The 18,222-nt window shown below is 35.6% G+C and overlaps 1 protein-coding gene across 23 annotated transcripts in view; it reads right to left on the reverse strand.

Annotated features, from left to right (window-relative positions):
- Positions 1 to 781: 781 nt before the first annotated feature.
- The window catches only part of RALYL (RALY RNA binding protein like), a 698,808-nt gene continuing 681,367 nt past the window's right edge, over positions 782 to 18,222 (reverse strand). For all 23 annotated transcript variants that reach the window (XM_072734401.1, XM_072734392.1, XM_072734397.1 and 20 more), the window contains one exon: positions 782 to 1,764. In XM_072734401.1, coding sequence (XP_072590502.1) covers positions 1,747 to 1,764 — 18 coding nt within the window. In that variant the 3' untranslated portion in view covers positions 782 to 1,746. The remainder of the gene's footprint in view (positions 1,765 to 18,222) is intronic.

Genomic DNA, 18,222 nt, shown 5'->3' on the forward strand with positions numbered 1-18,222 from the left:
AATTTTTCATCAGCATATATTTGAAACACATAAAGAAAGGATAGATTATCATTAAATTACAATAGGAAAATAAGAAAACATACCAAGGTGATTTTAGATTCTCTTGAGTTTCTTTGAAAAAGGAGGTCTCAATTCCACTAACTGTTCTTAGTGATATTACATGTTGTCTCTCTGCTCTTAATAAGGAGCTTGCAGCCATTAGCTGAAGACTTGCCTGACACATTATAAATGCCTTTGTTGAGGTAGTTTTGCTATCTTGAAATATTTTCTTAAAATTGCACATTTGAATGAAAAAATACCTTTTATTTTTATTTATTTATTTATTTATTTATTTATTTATTTATTTATTTATTATTTTATTTATTTATCCATGAGAGACACAGAGAGGCAGAGACATAGACAGAGGGAGAAGCAGGCTCCCTGTGGGGAGCCTGATGCGGGACTCAATTCTAGGACCCCAGGATCATGACCTGAGCCAAAGGCTCAACCACTGAGCCACTCAGGTGTCCCGAAAAATATGCCTTTTAGAAATGTAAACCAGAATGTGACTGGTTTGAAGGCCATCTTGCTTTCTATTACATAGCAAATTAATGTGTTCTACAATACAGGTCACTCCATGAAAAGTGTGGGCATATAAAACATATAAATTTTAGTAAAGTTATGCTACTTTCATTATCACACTAATTTTATAGCATTGTAATGATGTAGATCATTTTGAATCCAAAAAGTCAAACTGAATATTAAAACTTAAGTGCACCCCAAAGAAAAGATATACACCAACTTCATTTTAAAAGAAACAGTATTTATTAAGAAATTATATGCTGAGTTCTCCTACAGTCTGTGAAGATGGTTTCCTCCATTTCCACAGTACAAGATGACAGCAAAGAGCATCTGGAAAACACTTGCAATGCCTGGGAATGGAGCGTTCGTAGTACTAGGAGATGAAGTGATAGAAGCACTATTTAAACTTTTGGAACCAAAGAAAAGACAATCTTTCCTTGCCAATATAGTTTTCACCTTTATTGGCACTAAAACCTGTCCATGGGATCTCCTACCCAGACTGAAGTACTGGGTAATAGTTGGATCATTTCAGTTGAGTAGAGAATGCTCAATTTAATCACAGGTCCAAGCAACAGAGTCCTTTAGCTATGGAATCACATCTGAAATATTTGCATTCTTTATTAATAAAAATGGTGCTTATGGAGGGCAGAAATATAACATTTTCAAGTATTTTATCATTATGATCTGAAGTACTTTAAACTATAAATTAAAAATAAATTATAAAAACTAGCTTACGATGTATCTTTTCTTACGTGACATTGTTGGAAATAAGCTTTAAACATAGAATTGCAATATCACCTGACTTTATATATGATCAACAGTAAAACATGCTAATCATAAAAATAGCTTTTACAAATATACATTTGTATACAGTGTCTCCCTTACCATTCTTAAATGTCCTTCACATTTTAAGACTTTTAAGACTTAAAAAAACACAACATAATTAGCAAAGGGGAAAACACATTTACAGTCTAAACCATAGAAACCTGACAATTATATAGCTTAGAACATAGAAGAAATGGAATTTCTAAAATTGAACAATACTGTCCATTTTATTTATTTGGGTATTTTTTTTTATAAAGTGAACCAAAGATGCTGCTATCCAGTAAGAAACTTCCTTTCACATTTCTGGGGGTTGTCACAGTTTCTCTTTTCTGCTTTTGTGGCATCAGTCATTGCTTCAGATCACTTTATCTGTAGAAACTGAGAAAAGAAAAAAAGGTATTTTAAAATATTGAGATTTAGGTTTCATTGTTGATAGCATGCATATATGTAAGTTAGATTCAAGTGGGATTTTCAGGCCAAATTAGGAGGTGATAAGAGAAGAGCTGAGTCTTTAGGAAAAGTACTTTTGAGAAATTTAGGTTCTTATATCCTTTGCTGTAGACATTGCTAAAATTATTCACATTTACGGTATGCTAGAAGTTTTTAAAATCCAGTCCATTTATTGTCTGAAATCAGTAATTATCTTTCAGTTCAAGCTCTTGACCAAGTCAGGGGGGAAACGCTTGAGGTTCTTGGCTAGGAAAAGAGATTTGGGTTGCTTCGGAATTTCTGTGGCTCCTCACAAGAGTGACCGTGGGATAATTTTCCCCTCTAAGAGGTTTGAACAGGGCATTCCTAAGCCTTCTGCACCTGGAATAAGAGAAAAAGCAATACGGATCTCTGATCAGAGAGTTACATAATCTTGGTTGTAAGAGACGAAAGCTAGCTGTGGGGTCCCTGGATGGCTCAGTTGGTTAAGCGCCTGCCTTCAGCTCAGTTCATGTTCTCAGGGTCCTGGGATCGAGCCCTAGGTTGCATTCTCTGGTCAGTGGGGAGTCTGCTTCTTCCTCTGCCCCCTAACACGCAGTTGTGCTATCTCTCAAATAAATAATTTAAAAAATTTAAAGAAAGCTAGATGCAAGAGGGGCAGTGAAAAACTCATGGTGCAACCATGAGCCAAAAACATCACACAAGAGCTAAAATTCAATTGATAGAAGAATTGAAGTGAGAAATTGAATATGAATATGAGGATAAAATAATGCAAGATTTCAGTACAGGGAAATGCCATGTATTTATCCTAGAATCCTATCAAGCTCAAGGTTTATATTTAGATAGAAAATATAATTACACCTATTATCCCGTCAACTTCAGAGTTTTTGCAGTTATATGGAAAATCTGTGTATGTGTCTTAAGAGTCAAAGACAGGCAAATTGAGGTATCAATTAGGATGGGAACTGCTGTTGAGAAAAACATTGTGTGTCAGTTATTGGTCCTGGGGGAGCAAATACCATTCACTGGTTATCAATCCCAGCGAAGTTCTCCAAATGTTTTTGTCCATTGTAATTTGGTATTAGATTTGTCCAGGAAAACAAAACACAGCATTGGATGAAAACAGTGCTTTACAGGTCGAGTAGTGTGCTTTGATCCTTCGTGGCTAGGGAGTCCCTGAAACAGCAGGTAGATGTGGGGCAATTGGCCTATGCATAACCTTCTGCTGCCATGGTAGGACCCTGAACTCTCCCCTGAGACTTAAATACTGAAAATTGTGTCTGACAATCATTAACATCCATATTTAAATGGAACAAAGAAACTCTCCTCTAGTCTGGACAGAGAAAGATATTTCCATACAAGGTGATAAAACCGACAGGCTTTAGGGGTTCTCTGTTTCTTGGAAGTATTCAAAGGCCTGTTTTTATGTGACTGAATGGGTGTTGAAAGATTGCATTGGCGGGTTGCCTTTTCCAACAGTTACTGACTTCTGTTAATAGCCAGACAATTAGGTAACTTGGCCTTTTATTAAAGTTTTAAAGCCCATGATATAGAGATTTTAAAAAGATTGAGTATGGCAGCTGGGGTGGTGAGAATTGCTTTGGATATCAGTAGCTCCAGATCTCACCCAGCCAATGTCCCTGGTTGAAAGTTGCCAGTGATCTAGGATGGTACTTTCTTTTCCTTCATGGCTATGCATTTGTCACAGTCAAAAACATAAACCCCTGAGTAATTTCAGTTGACTGGGATGTCTTCTTCCTTAGTGAGTAAACATCTTTAATTCTATGAAGATGTAGAATTAAATATAAAAGATTTGGAAGAGTAGAGGCATAGTATTAATATTTTTGTGTTAAGAAAGCATTTGGATATTTGATACTGTAAATACTTGTTCTATATAGGAGGATTTAGCTGGTTAGTGTGACCGTCCTGTGATTTCAGTTTAGAAAATGACATTAAAAAGTAGATTAAGACACAGGATATTAGTTTCATGATTTGAAATCTTATGACCAAATCTTACATTTGTGTATGATAGTGGAAAGTCTAAGAAAGCCTTAGGCCATTTGATACATTGAATTCATTAGATTTTAAGAAATATTCTTAGAAAGATTTTGTTAAACTCGACAAATGAATTACTTAAAAACACAACATAAAACATATTAAATTCACAAATGCCCTCTACATTGTTTGAATGCTATTTAATTAAGCAATCTGGGACAACCATTTTTCAGAGGACTCTCGGTACTGTGTAAACCTTGCTATACTTAATAATAAATGCCTAATAATTTTGATTTTAAAACTTTCATAAATCAAACAACTGAAAATAAACAAAATATATACTATAAATAGTCTGTTTTCCAGCCAAAAGCATTGAAAACTTATATCCTTAGGAAAGAAGCTTGAAGGCCTAAGTACATTTTGATACTGTGATATTCTCTTTCTCAGTTTTGCTTCTCTCCCCCACTCCCTCTTTCTTTTCCTCCTTCCCCTCTTCTTTCTCACCTAATCTATACTATATGCTTACTGGTCACACATAACATGTATTTCTAAAAATGAAAACGTTACTCAAATGTGTTCTTCGTGCAGTTGCAAGAAGTGTTCATGGGAATAGAGTCAATGAGTCTTTAAAGCACAAAGTTTTGAACTTATGGTCCAAAGCAGGCGTGCCATGTGCTGTGTGGTATAAAGGGAATTTTATACATTCCCTGTACGCACATAACAAAAATGATCCATTCCCAATGTGAAAACGAAAACTTTAATAAATATAATTAAATTTAACCTGTAGAATGATGGGAACATAAAGCATAGTGGGTTTAGATTTTGACTGATAATACTTGCGTGCAGGGAGGAACTAAAGCTCTTTCTTTATATGACTGCAGTCACCTTCTTTCCTGTGAGGCCTCCATTGATCACTCTTATTACAGATGGAACATGCTTAAAATGCTGCAGCAGCTGTGTATGTAAAGTTTACTAATCATTGTGTTTCTTCAGGTTAAGTCATGGCAGATGACATTAATTTAGTATATTCTTCACCATCCTGCTTGACTCAAAAGAGGTAATGAACGGTTGTTTAGCAACTATCCATTTTAAGGAGAGAAAAACAGCCTGCAGATTTTTTGTACATATTCCATTACCCCTGGTATGATTTCTCCTTACCCCTTCCTTTGCTTCTTGATTGTAAATGATTACATAAAAATAATTATCTCGGGAAGAAGAAAAGGAGGTTTGAAAATAATTTATTGAAGTCTTACTTCCTTGCCATAAAGCTTCAAAGCATTTGCCTGTCCCTAGTACAAAACAAAGCTTCGTTAACTTTGCATTGTGAGGTAGGTGTTATTAACCATATGGATACAAGTCATGAATATAATTCTCCTTATCTAAAAGCAATGGCAAAATATATTCACTAAGCTTCCCATGGATCTTCTAGTCTGAGAAAAGGATTGCTTTTGCTTCTAAAGGCATGGGAGAAAGGGGACAACTATGACATTCTTGTTGCATTTTTCTCAAGAATGACAGTCACTTAAGGAGCTGATTGGTTTAACTATAATGTGAAACTAATTGTGCTTTCCTTTTGAATAGTGGGTAATTTATCTAGTGGCTATATGGGAGCCTGGATGCTTTTAAAACCAATTATCCTGATGATGAATGCTTTTCCAACTCTCAATCTCTCCCGTTTCTGAAAAACAACAAAAAAGAGATATTCAGATGGCCTGGATGGTACTGAACCAAGCAATTTACTTCTACTTGACAAAGATAAAAAGGACAGTATTAATCTAAGGGAAAGCACATTTAATTTTAAACCTAATGAATTAATATATATATTTATTGGTGTAAGATTGATATATAACATTATATTAGTTTCAGGTGTACAACATAGTTCAGTCTACATACTACAAGGTGAACACCAAAATTAATTTAGTTACCGTCTGTCATCATACAAGCCTTTCTATCCCCAAGCCTTCTTCTCCCCTATAGTCACCAATTTATTCGTTGTACCTACGAGTTTTCTTCTTTGTTTTTTAGATTCCAAATATAAGTGAGATCTCATGCATGGCAATTGTCTTTCTCTGTCTTATTTCATTTAGCATATCTTCACGGTCCACCTATGCTGTTGCAAATGGCAAGATCTCCTTCTTTTATGGCTGAATGGTATTGTTTATATATACCATAACTTCTTATTCATGCATCCATCCATGGACACTAAGGTTGTTTCCATTCCCAGCTATTGTAAATAATGCTGCAATGGACATAGGAGTACATATATCTTTTTGAATTAGTGTTTTCATTTTCTTTAGATAAATACCTAGAAGTGGCATAGCTGGAGTACATGGTAATTCTATTTTTAATTTTGCGAAGAACCTCCATGTTGTTTTCCACAACAGCTGCACCAATTTACAGTCCTACCAATGGCGCACAAAGGTGCCCTTTCTCCACATCCTCTCCAACACTTGTTCTTTTTCTTTTTGATAATAGCTATTCTAAAAGGTGTGAGGTGATATCTCATTATGGTTCTGATTTGCACTTCCCTAATAATTAGTGATGTTGAACATCTTTTTTACAGGTACAGCAATATGTGGAAAAATGCACTTTATTAATAGCTCCACAAAAAATCATATTTAAAAAATTTTAATATCAGAAATGCTTGCTATTTTTTCTAGTTGAGATCTAGAACTAATAAGCAATTAGAGAAATACAGATAATCATATTTTTAGATAACAAGTATAAAAGCAAAAAATGGTGAAAGGAAATATGTAAAAAATATAGGTTGTATAACATTTTATAGAAAAGCAGAGTCTTACGAACAGAAATTATCTATATTTATTGTCACCCAAAGTAGGAAAGACTATCCACTGGAAAAAAGACAGTATCTTCAATAAATGGTGCTGGGTAAATTGGACATCCAATCCACATGCAGAAGAATGAAACTAGACCATTCTCTTGCACCAGACACAAAGATAAACTCAAAATGGATGAAAGATCTAAGTGTGAGACAAGATTCCATCAAAATCCTAGAGGAGAACACAGGCAACACCCTTTTTGAACTCAGCCGCAGTAACTTCTTGCAAGATACATCCAGGAAGACAACATAAACAAAGGCAAAAATGAATTATTGGGATTTCATCAAGATAAAAAGCTTCTGCACAGCAAAAGAAACAGACAACAAAACTAAAAGACAGCCTACAGAATGGGAGAAGATATTTGCAAATGACCTATCAGATAAAGGGCTAGTATCCAAGATCTATAAAGAACGTCTTAAACTCAACAGCAAAGAAACAAACAATCCAATCATGAAATGGGCAAAAGACATGAAGAGAAATCTCACAGAGGAAGACATAGACATGGCCAACACGCACATGAGAAAATGCTCTGCATCACTTGCCATCAGGGAAATACAAATCAAAACCACAATGAGATACCACCTCAGGCCAGTGAGAATGGGGAAAATTAACAAGACAGGAAACCACAAATGTTGGGGAGGATGTCGAGAAAGGGGAAACCTCTTGCACTGTTGGTGGGAATGTGAACTGTTGCAGCCACTCTGGAAAACTGTGTGGAGGTTCCTCAAAGAGTTAAAAATAGACCTGCCCTACGATCCAGCAATTGCAATGCTGGAGATTTACCCCAAAGATACAGATGCAATGAAACGCCAGGACACCTGCACCCTGATGTTTATAGCAGCAATGTCCACAATAGCCCAACTGTGGAAGGAGCCTCGGTGTCCATCGAAAGATGAATGGATAAAGAAGCTGTGGTCTATGTATACAATGGAATATTCCTCAGCCATCTGTGTTGTTTCTACAACACATACCCACCATTTGCTTCGATGTGGATGGAACTGGAGGGTATTATGCTGAGTGAAATAAGTTAGTCGGAGAAGGACAAGCATTATATGGATTTGGGGAATATAAAAATTAGTGAAAGGGAATAAAGGGAAAGAAGAGAAAACGAGTGAAAATATCACTGAGGGTGACAAAACATGTGAGACAAATAACTCTGGGAAATGAACAAGGGGTAGTAGAAAGGGAGATGGGCAGGGGGGGTGACTGGGTGATGGGCACTGAGGGGGGCACTTGGCGGGATGACCACTGGGTGTTCTGCTAAATGTTGGCTAATTGAACTCCAATTAAAAATAAAAAAAAAACCATATTTATTGTCACCACTGATCCTGTTTATTGAATAACTGTTTAGCCATTCACTTTTTATAGACAATGTGAATACATTTGACTGTTACAAATCCTTTGTTACAAAAGAGATACAATTCAATTCAAATTTCTAAATAACATAAACAGATTCCGGGAAGCTACTGTTCAATGTAATTTAAAACTTGCCTTCGATTAATAAGCTCTTGGGACCAGAATTGCATTATACTTTTAGGTTAAAATAATCACATCACAAAAACTGTAAATGGCATGGAAACTAAGATGGCTACTAACTCACTGGGATGGCTACAAGTGAAGGGAACTCCAACTGTTCCATTATGTAGTTCTTGGAGGCTTAGTAGTCTCCATTCCTTAGTTGATGACCATTTAGGATGTAGGGGCGGTGGGGATACAGGAAACACAGGCAAAGACAAACACATAGTAGCCCATCAGAAACTTGGAAATAAGATGATCAGGTTGCCTTCTGAGATTTTAACTTTAAAGTCAAGACTTATATGATCAGGGTAGAGAATATGCAGTGTCACTTAAGAGAGGCAGAGAGTTTATAGGTTTTTGAGTCTTGATTAGAATATAACTGAAACTTACTAAATATATGAAAGAAAGGTGTTGGTCTAAAAAAGACTTGTTTGGCACTGCAAGTACAGAAAAATAGGAGAGTCTTGGGGCTCATGATCTTGGAGGTTGTGGGATGGAGCCCTACACAGGGCTCCATGCTCAGTGTGGAGTCTGCTTGTCTCTCTACCTTCCCGTCTTCCCCTTCCTCCTCTCTCTCTCCCTCTCTCTCAAAATGAATAAATACAATCTTTAAAAAAATAGAGAATCTTGGAGGGTCACTCTGTTGTGCCCATTCAGGAAAAGGTGTGTACTCCACAGGAGAAGGCAACCAAGTCCTGGAAGTAAACTTGGCCTGTGATGACAGATGTGGAACATTAGGCAATCTCAGCACATTCCATTAACTCTCCACAGGCAAAACTTCTGATTCTAATTCCTACCAGTGTGTCTAATTCCTACCAGTGTGTCATTCCTACAGTGTGGCCAGTGTCTCTTGGAAGAGAGTACTCAGGCCAGAGGGCACAAGACTGGACTCTCTTTCAGTGATAGGTCCCACTACAAATTCATAAACAGATCTTCTGATATACCAGATTGGTTACTTCACATTTGTCTGAGGTACTGTTCTACTCCCAGCATGCTGACAACTAAGTTCTGTGAGCCTATGAGGCTATGAATCCTTGTGGGTCTGCCTTGCTGGCTATCTCTCTTGGCTTCCAAGTACTTGCCATGTATATTTCAAGGTATTTGTTTTATTTTATTTTGAAAAAAGATTTTATTTATTTATTCATGAGAGACACAGACAGAGAGAGAGGCAGAGACACAGGCAGGAGGAGAAGCAGGCTCCATGCAGGGAGCCTGATGTGAGACTCTGTCCCAGGACCGCGGGATCACGACCTGACTCCAAGGCAGATGCTCAGCCACCGAGCCACCGAGGTGCCCCTTAAGGTCTTTAATATAGGAAATATTTATGAAGCTACATGTCAAGAAATATAGGACTAAATTGAATTTGAGCAATAAGAAATAAAAAATTATCTAACCTTCTCCTGTTATAATAGTAAGATATTAAGGCCCAGACAGTTTGAAAGACATGCTCATAGTTGGTGGAAGCTCTAACTAGACCCAGAATATTGACTGCTATTAAGAATTCTTTCCATTACATGTTTGGTTCTTAAACATTAATAGGTCTCAGAATTACTGAACGAGCAAATAAATCAGATTACTAAATTTCTGATTCATTAATGCTATGGTCTGAATGTTTGTGGCTCCTCAAAGTTCATATGTTGAAATCCTAACCCCCAATGTGATAATATTCGGAGGTAGAGTTTTTGGAAGGTGATTAGGTCATGAGGCCAGAGCCCTCATCAATGAGATTAGTGTCCTTATAAAAGGGGTCCCAGAGAGCTCCCTTGCTTCTACCAAATGAGGACACAGCAGAAGACTGCTGTCTATAAATTAGGAAATGGGCTCTCAGCAGACACCTAATGTTGCCATGATTTTGGACTTCTCAGCTGCCAGAACTCTGAGAAATAAATGCCTATTGCTTATACAGTTGTCTGTAGTCTTTCATTGTAGCTGTCCAAATGCACTAAGACAACCAGGTGTGGAGTGAGGCCCAGGAAGCTGCATTTATGTTAAGTTCCTGAGTGATGCTGATCTGGGCATCCCATTCTTGGAGAACTGCTTCACTTCACTGCTGAGCAGTAGTCTTCTGAGAGCGGGTCGCCTGCACTCCTACAGGTCTCGCTGAATGTGCTAACATCACGAAAGTCTGTTGCTTCCCCCAAGGAATATAGAATTATTTATTTGGCTGGCAATCCATAGAAGTAAGGTAACTCATCTCTGGAATGCACCGCATTGTTCTGCAATGAATCTTATTTGGACAAAAACAGACTTGCTTACTTCTTGGTGGAAAGCTGGATTCTCTATACTCAAAATCTCTCTCCTGTAGGCACTGCACTGGATGCAGGCTTCACCTGGCCTTCCATCTTGGAGTACTTGCCATGTATATTTCAAGGTATTTGGAGTTGGGTCTTGAGTTTGAGGAACCAGGACAACTATTCAGGTACTATCACGTCTTTTGCTATGAGTAGCACAGTCTTTTGTCTCAGGAGTCTCCTGTCTTCTGTCAACAGCCATAGAACTATGGATGTTTAACTTCTTCACTTGAATAGTTATTTTGGTAGGCATTCTCCTGTTTCAGTTCTACATGCAATCAAACTTATTTGAGTCAATTCTTGATTAACTATTGGGACTCTTGGCAAGTCATGACTCTACTGGCAAACTGTCTTTGGGACATCCTCACTTCTTTTCTGTCTCCATGTTACCTCCTCTCTTCTTATTTATTATTATTATTTTTATTATTATTATTATTTATTATTTTGCTTTTAATTCCTATTGGTTCAGTTTTATAATCCATACCCATTATTCTGCACAATAATTCCCATGTCTTTATCCTATTCTCCATCTATCTCTCAATGTTCAGGAAATAACTATGACTAAAAGACAAAAATGGTCTCATTATACTATAGTGGATCACAAATATTCAAATCAATAGGCTTTGTTATTCCATAATCAAATAGAAAGATGAAAAGACTGGAAAAATCAGTCACTTACTATAATATAATAGACTTAAGTTACTGCATGAGTAATGTTAAGATGTTTTATTTCCTCTCCTAAAACTGAAGGAAAACTTAATACTATAAGACAAGCATAAAAATAAGAGAAAAAAATTAATGTTAAAATATTTTAACTCTATGTACCAAGCTCAAATACATGGTGTTCCTACAAATATTATAAAGTGATTGCCAAGCTTTTGCATTATTCATATTTTAGTTTATATGAGATTTACTTATGGACGTTTTGATATTGAAGTGAAAATAGTGTGTTCACTAATGTAAAAGTGTAATTATAAATACCATGGATGTTTATACTTGGCCACCAGGGAAATACAAATAAAATCCACAATGAAATACCACCTCACACCAGTCAGAATGGGAAAAATTAACAAGTCTGGAAACAACAAATGTTGGCATGGATGTGGAGAAAGGGGAACCTTCTTATGCTGCTATGGGAATGCAAGCTGGTGAAACCACTCTGGAAAACAGTATAGAGGTTCCTCAAGAAGTTAAAAATAGAGCTGCCCTATGACCCGGCAACTGCACTACTAGGTATTTACCCCAAAGATACAAATGCAGTGGTTGAAAGGGGCCCTTGCCAACCCAGTGTTTATAGCAGCAATGTCCACAATAGCCAAACTATGGAAAGAGATGAGATGTCCATCAATAGATGAATGGATAAAGGTACATAATACGATAGAGTATTAGTCATCAGAAAGGATGAAATCTTACCATTAACATTGACATGGATGGAACTGGAAGGTATTATGGTGAGTGAAATAAGTCAATCAGAGAAATACAATTATATGGTTTCACTCATATGTGGAATATAAGAAAAAGTGCAAAGACTCATAGGGGAAGGGAGGGAAAACTGGATGGGAAGAAATCAGAGAGGGATACAAACCATGAGAGACTCTTAAACTGTAGGAAACAAACAAGGTTGCTGGAGGGGGTGTGTTGGTAGATGGGGTAACTGGGTGATGGACATTAAAAAGAGCATGTAATGTGATGAGCCCTGGGTTTTATATGCAACTGATGAATTACTGAACTCTACATCTGAAAACTAATAATGTACTATATGTTGGTTAATTGAGTTTAAATAAAAAAATAAGAAATACCATGGATGTTTGGTCTGGTGTGTGACTTACTATATGTGATTTTAAAAAAATCCACTCTTTTTAGAGTTAATGACATCATTTCCTATAACTAATTATAGCTCTAACAAGGACATTAGTGCAGTAACAGTTTTTAACATCTACACACAAAGAACATTTGTGTTTATGCACAAATGTAAGTAAGGCAAATAGTATGTGGTCTCTTGGATTCATTATAGGAACAATTTGTTTAGTGTAGTAGGATGCCGTGATGTCAGGAGCTGTATGCTGTCTATCCATTCTTGCTCTGAAGCATCAGAGAACCAGAGCTGCAGAGTGGTTAATTAAGCAGGTGACCTAGGATTGTAGAGCTATCTTGCCCACGCTCCCAATCAGAGCAGCACTGCTCCCGCATGGGAATCCTGGCTGATAGGTATGAAGCTTTGGGTTGATTATCGTAAGGGATACAGAACTCTTTGGCTCATAAAGCATCTTGCTCTATTTGCAGAGAATCATAGAAAAGAATTTGCTACCTTGAATTTCAATCTGCTAAATGGCTGGATTATATATTGAGTCAAAACCTAGAGAATGTGGTGACAAGGCAGGAATGTAGGCAGAATTTGAGTGTTACAGAAGTACTAGAAGGGTCCCATCTACGAGGTATGGATTCAAGTCAGACAGCCTAAGATGGCAGGAGAGAGAAAGGCAGAAATCTATTTCAGGGAGAAGTGGATTGGCATTAGAACTTTAAAACAGGCATCTGAAGAATAAGACTTTCTGGTCTTGAATTATTTATTCATTTATTTTTTTGGGACCCTGTTTGTTCCCAGGAATAAGGGAGGATCCAGTTATTAGAAAAAGTCACGAGCAACTGTAATAAGCTTAGAGCAAGACCGTCTGAGAGTCTGAGGCATTTGAATTACTCAGCTGAGGCTTCCTTTAATTCATTCCACATAGAGACTGGGTTTGGGCTATTCTTAGAATCTGGGACTGGGCTAAATCTGTGGGCATAGACCACAAATCATCATAATAACTCTTATTTATATAGTATTTAGAAGTTTATGAAACACCTTCATATGTATAGTCTCATTTGGTTTTCTTTATAAACCATCGAGGTAGTTTGTGGGGCAAGAATCATCCTCGTATTATTTATTAATCCTTGGATCAGAGAGTGAGTGTCTTGGCTAAATCAAACGCAGGCTGTTTTTATTTTTATTTTTTATTATTTTTTTAGGACAGTACTTTTCTTAATATTCTGTTCTGCCCAGTTGTGGGAAGGAAGATAGTAGGGAAGCAGACTGAATACATCATCAACTTTAGTACTGGTGATCTCAACTAGGATATGAAAATACACTGGTCCCTGATGATGAGTGGGAGAAAAGAGCCAGAATTACTGGAAATGTTCTAAGATTTGCATAGAACTTACTACCTGCCTTTCCCTGATTTGTAACAGATTTGCCTGGATTTTTCTTTTTTTAAAGTTCCATCTTGAACCAATTTAAAAACCATTTTAATTAAAAATTTGCTTTAGTCATCTGTCTAAAGGAGAACTTACGTGTTATAAAAATACATTTGGTTAAGAAAAAATAACATTTAACTTTACAGTAAAATTATCTAATGTGGGTTACATAATTTTATTTAAAATATCTGTGTAAAAATTTAGTTAATACTGAAAAAAATAATCCTGTTGCTAAATTATATGATTTACCAGAAGCTGGATGCTCTGTCAAACATATATTAACACATTAATATTTCTCTTATTTTTTCTCAAACTGTTCCTTGATATTTTCTGAAAATAATTATGATTGTATTTTGAATGTTCTGGGCTTACTGATAATCACATTTGACTAGTTGAATTGATAAATTACAGTGATTTTATTTGGCACATAACTTGTGTTTGATGATGCATCGATTTCTGACTTTTCATGCTAATTATATAGTGTCTAACAACTGTTAGTAACTCCCAGTGCTGGAAATGATAATGATAATTTTAGGATAATACTCAAAATTGCTTAAGTTAATTCCAGTGCTAGAAGCCAAATGTTGATTAATGCTAAGATTATTATGGACTTTGAAATTTCACACATTTTACTGCTTTCTGTAGTTCCTTTGGTAATTAGTTTTGGCACCACAAGAAGAAATATTTAGAAATCATTTCATGTCTAACGGAAAAATGTGATTAAAATTGATTGACTTGTAGTATAATTTAAAAAGTCTTTGGAAGTTGTATAGTTAATTCATGATCATTCAGAATAGCTGAGGCAAAGGCTGTCATCATTATTTAACAATTCTCATTTAATTAAACTTGCTGTATACACCAAAGTATTAGAATATAAAAATAGCTTCAACTTTGAGATTGAAAAAAGTAATATGAAAGATCAAGTGAGATAGTAAAGTGATGACTACGTATGCTATTATTCTATTAATAAACTCTTGTTTTTTTATCAGCATGTTTTAGAAATATAATTGATTTCATAAATAAATCTTAAGTTTTAAAGTTTTGGAATAGTTTCTAGTAATAGTATTAACAAAATACTCTTAGCACTCAAATTAAGCTGGATATTATAGAATCCTGGATGAATCAGAAGAGATTTCAGAGTTTTATAGTGTCTAGGATACCACGATTATGGAAAATCCCAGAGTTGTAACATAGAAAGAATAAGAAATTAGACTTTATCTGTTTTATGTATGACTGATTATGTCATATGCTCTGTAGGTTACTTTTTTGAAATAGGTTTTGGATATCAGCTCATATATCTGTGATTTCAAATCTCTTTTTTATTACAAAAGAATATAGAATTGAGAAACAGGGTCAGTTATATGATTCTATTTATCAAGATAAATAAGAGCTGGACGGATTTAATTCAATGAATTGATGAAGTAATTCAATATAAGTTGAGTTCTCTCCTGGAAGGCTTCTATGAACAGATCTTCCCCAAATCAAACTTTTTACTTGAAGTCTCTCCTTTATAATGAAATTTCTGTAGCAAGTCGCATTTTATGGACCTGAACAGAATGCTATATATAACATTATATGTTCATCAGATTTGACTGTGATAATGCATGGAAGGCTCATGATCACTATACTTTGCTGTGTGCTAAAGAGGAAGAGTTTTTGCTGAGTAAACATTGTGTGGTATAACTCGGCACAGAAATACATCTTACATCTGCACTGTACATCTGAAGTTTTAAATTATTTCTACAGCATTTTAAAGTCATCTTAATGAAGTTTTAGGCAGAATATTTCCACTGACTTTGTTTCTTTGGGCCATAGGAACTGCATTTTGACTAATGGGGTTTTGGTAGATGAGTTCTGGGAAGCCAATTGGGCAGGCACCTATGACACTATTTTAGAAACCTCTATTTTGCTGAGATAAATATGGGTAAGTGAAAGAGCACAGAAAATTCATTTTGGGTCACAAAGAATTGTTTTACTTTTATATGTGTACATAGCTGTAATAAATTTTAAATAAACTTTATTTTTTAGAAGGTGATGGACAATATTTTGTAACTAGATTTCTAGATATTTTTTTCTCATTGAGTGAATCCTTTTGGGATATGAAAAGAAAGACCAATTTTATCATTTTATATGCTGTAAGAAAATACCATACATCATACAAAAAAAATCAATTAAATGGCTGAACTTTTCCAACCTAATTTAGTTCCAGATATAGTTACTCAGTTTATGTTTACAGAGATGGCTTAAATAAAAATATCCTTGGTTAGCAGCAGTACATATGGGGATCAAATATGGCCTCAAATTTCAGAAAATAAAATATATTTTGAATTTTGAAACCAAGTAAAAGCTAAGAATAATTGGACCAGGTTTCACAGTTACTACTTTTCATGTGAATATTATGAGACTTCAAGCTATTTAAATTCATATTAACATTATTTTTCTTAGAGTAAAGGTTAAGGACAATTTTTAAAAACAGATGACATTAAATATTTTTTACAGGAACAGAAATTGTCACTCTTTGGTACACACGGATACATTTCAGAGGAATGAGGTGCAGTTTAAGCACTGAAAACAAGAGGCTATACATGTGATTTCAAAAGAGCATATTCAAATTGTCATTAGACAAGTCACTAATTTTGGGGTAGAAATCATACTTAATTCATATATACATTACTTTATAATCTTTCAAGCTTTCAAACTTTTCAAATCAGGGCAGATTTTTTTTTTGTCTCAAGATATGAAAGCTATCTTATTTACTTGTAATAACACATGGCACCTGTCACTAATTATGAAATATCTGTGTAACTAATTGTGTTTTAGGGAACCTCTGTTGATAATAGATAATTACTTTTAAGCTGTTAACTTCGTCCAACCCCATGGGTTTTACAGCCTCACCAAAAAAGGTGAGATAGTCATGTTTTTTGATAGTCATGTTTTTCTTTCCAGTTTCTATCTGGTTAAAAAAATCTTTTTAAAATAGATTTTTATTTTTAATTCATCTCTACACACAACATGGGGCTTGAACTTGCAACCCAGAGATCAGGAGCTGCATGCTCCATCGGCTGAGTCAGCCAGGCTCCCCTTTTATTAAAAAATTCTTGATAAAGGCACAGCATAAGGAATATAGTCAATGATATTGGGTTAGCAGTGTATGGTGGCAGATGGTAGCTACACTAGTGGTGAGCACAGCAGGATGTATAAACTTGTTCAATCACTATTGTGTGTACCTGAAACTTGTGTGTCATTTATACGCAAGTAAAAAAAAAAAATCCTTATTTTTCTGCTTGTTGCATACAAATAAAACTATGCCATGTTCAGAATTTACATATCCAATTTCATGTATCATTGTCCTTCATGTTTGATTGCAATTTTAAGTGTTATCAAAAAATGTTTTTCTCTTGATCCAAAGCATTATTATGTTTGTGTGCTGAGGGAGCATATTATAAGTTGTGTGGCCTACATGCCTCCCCACCTCAACATCATTTTCTAATGATGTTTTCTGCACCTCATTTTATTAAAGCCTACCTAGCTAGTGGCTGAAAGAAAAAAAACCCCTGAGTGTCTGATTCTCTTGGTTAAAATGGGAGATTAGCAATTGTAAATTGGTTGTTAAAAAAGAACTTCAAACTAAAATTTTCTCCTTAAAATGTCTGGCTTCTTTAAATAGTTTTGTCACTGTTTTTTTTCTCAACAATAAAATTTTTATGCTTGATTATTTGGCTAAGAATTAACATGTATGGAGGGCTTATTCTATGCCAAGCACTCTTTGTAAGTACTTTAAGTGTTTTATTCTTTTTAAAAAAGATTTTATTTATTTATTCATGAGAGATGAAGAGAGAGAGGCAGAGACACAGGCAAAGGGAGAAGCAGGCTCCCCTCAAGGAGCCCGATGCAGGGACTTGATCCAGGACCCCAGGGATCATGTCCTGAGCCAAAGGTGGAAGCTCAACCACTAAGACACCCAGGTGCCCCTAAGTGTTTTCCATTTTTATTCACACAAACACCATGAGGAAAGTACTGTTATTATTTCCACTTTACAGAAAAGAAAATTGAGGCACAGAGAGGTAAGTCACTTGCTCAAGTCACATAGTTTTTCATTTGTTGCTGATTCTAATCCAGGGCTTTATCTGTACAGCTTCATTCCTTAACATTGTATTATATATACTCCCTCCTACTTTGTTTAAGGCGATTTAAATCATGCCTAAGCCCTCAACATCATTTTTTATGGAATAGTTATACTGTTATATTTTAGCTGCTAATGCTCAACTACGTTTTGTGCTATACACAGAATGTTTATGCAAAATTAATCTTATGTAGTTCAGTATTTCTGGGTAATTTATTTTCCATTCCCTTTGGACATAGTCTATGATATTAGCTAGGAACACTGAACCTTTACCTTACATCTGCCAGAGTAAAATAACAGGCCTCTAAAGGAGGTATTTATGGAAGTATCCCAGGAGCATTTGGGCAAGAGGCCAGCAGCTTCTTGGTGGACAATCAACCTATTCTACAAAAACAAATGTGTTAGG

This window comes from Vulpes vulpes, chromosome 13 (assembly GCF_048418805.1).
Source record: "Vulpes vulpes isolate BD-2025 chromosome 13, VulVul3, whole genome shotgun sequence".
NCBI lineage: Eukaryota > Metazoa > Chordata > Mammalia > Carnivora > Canidae > Vulpes > Vulpes vulpes.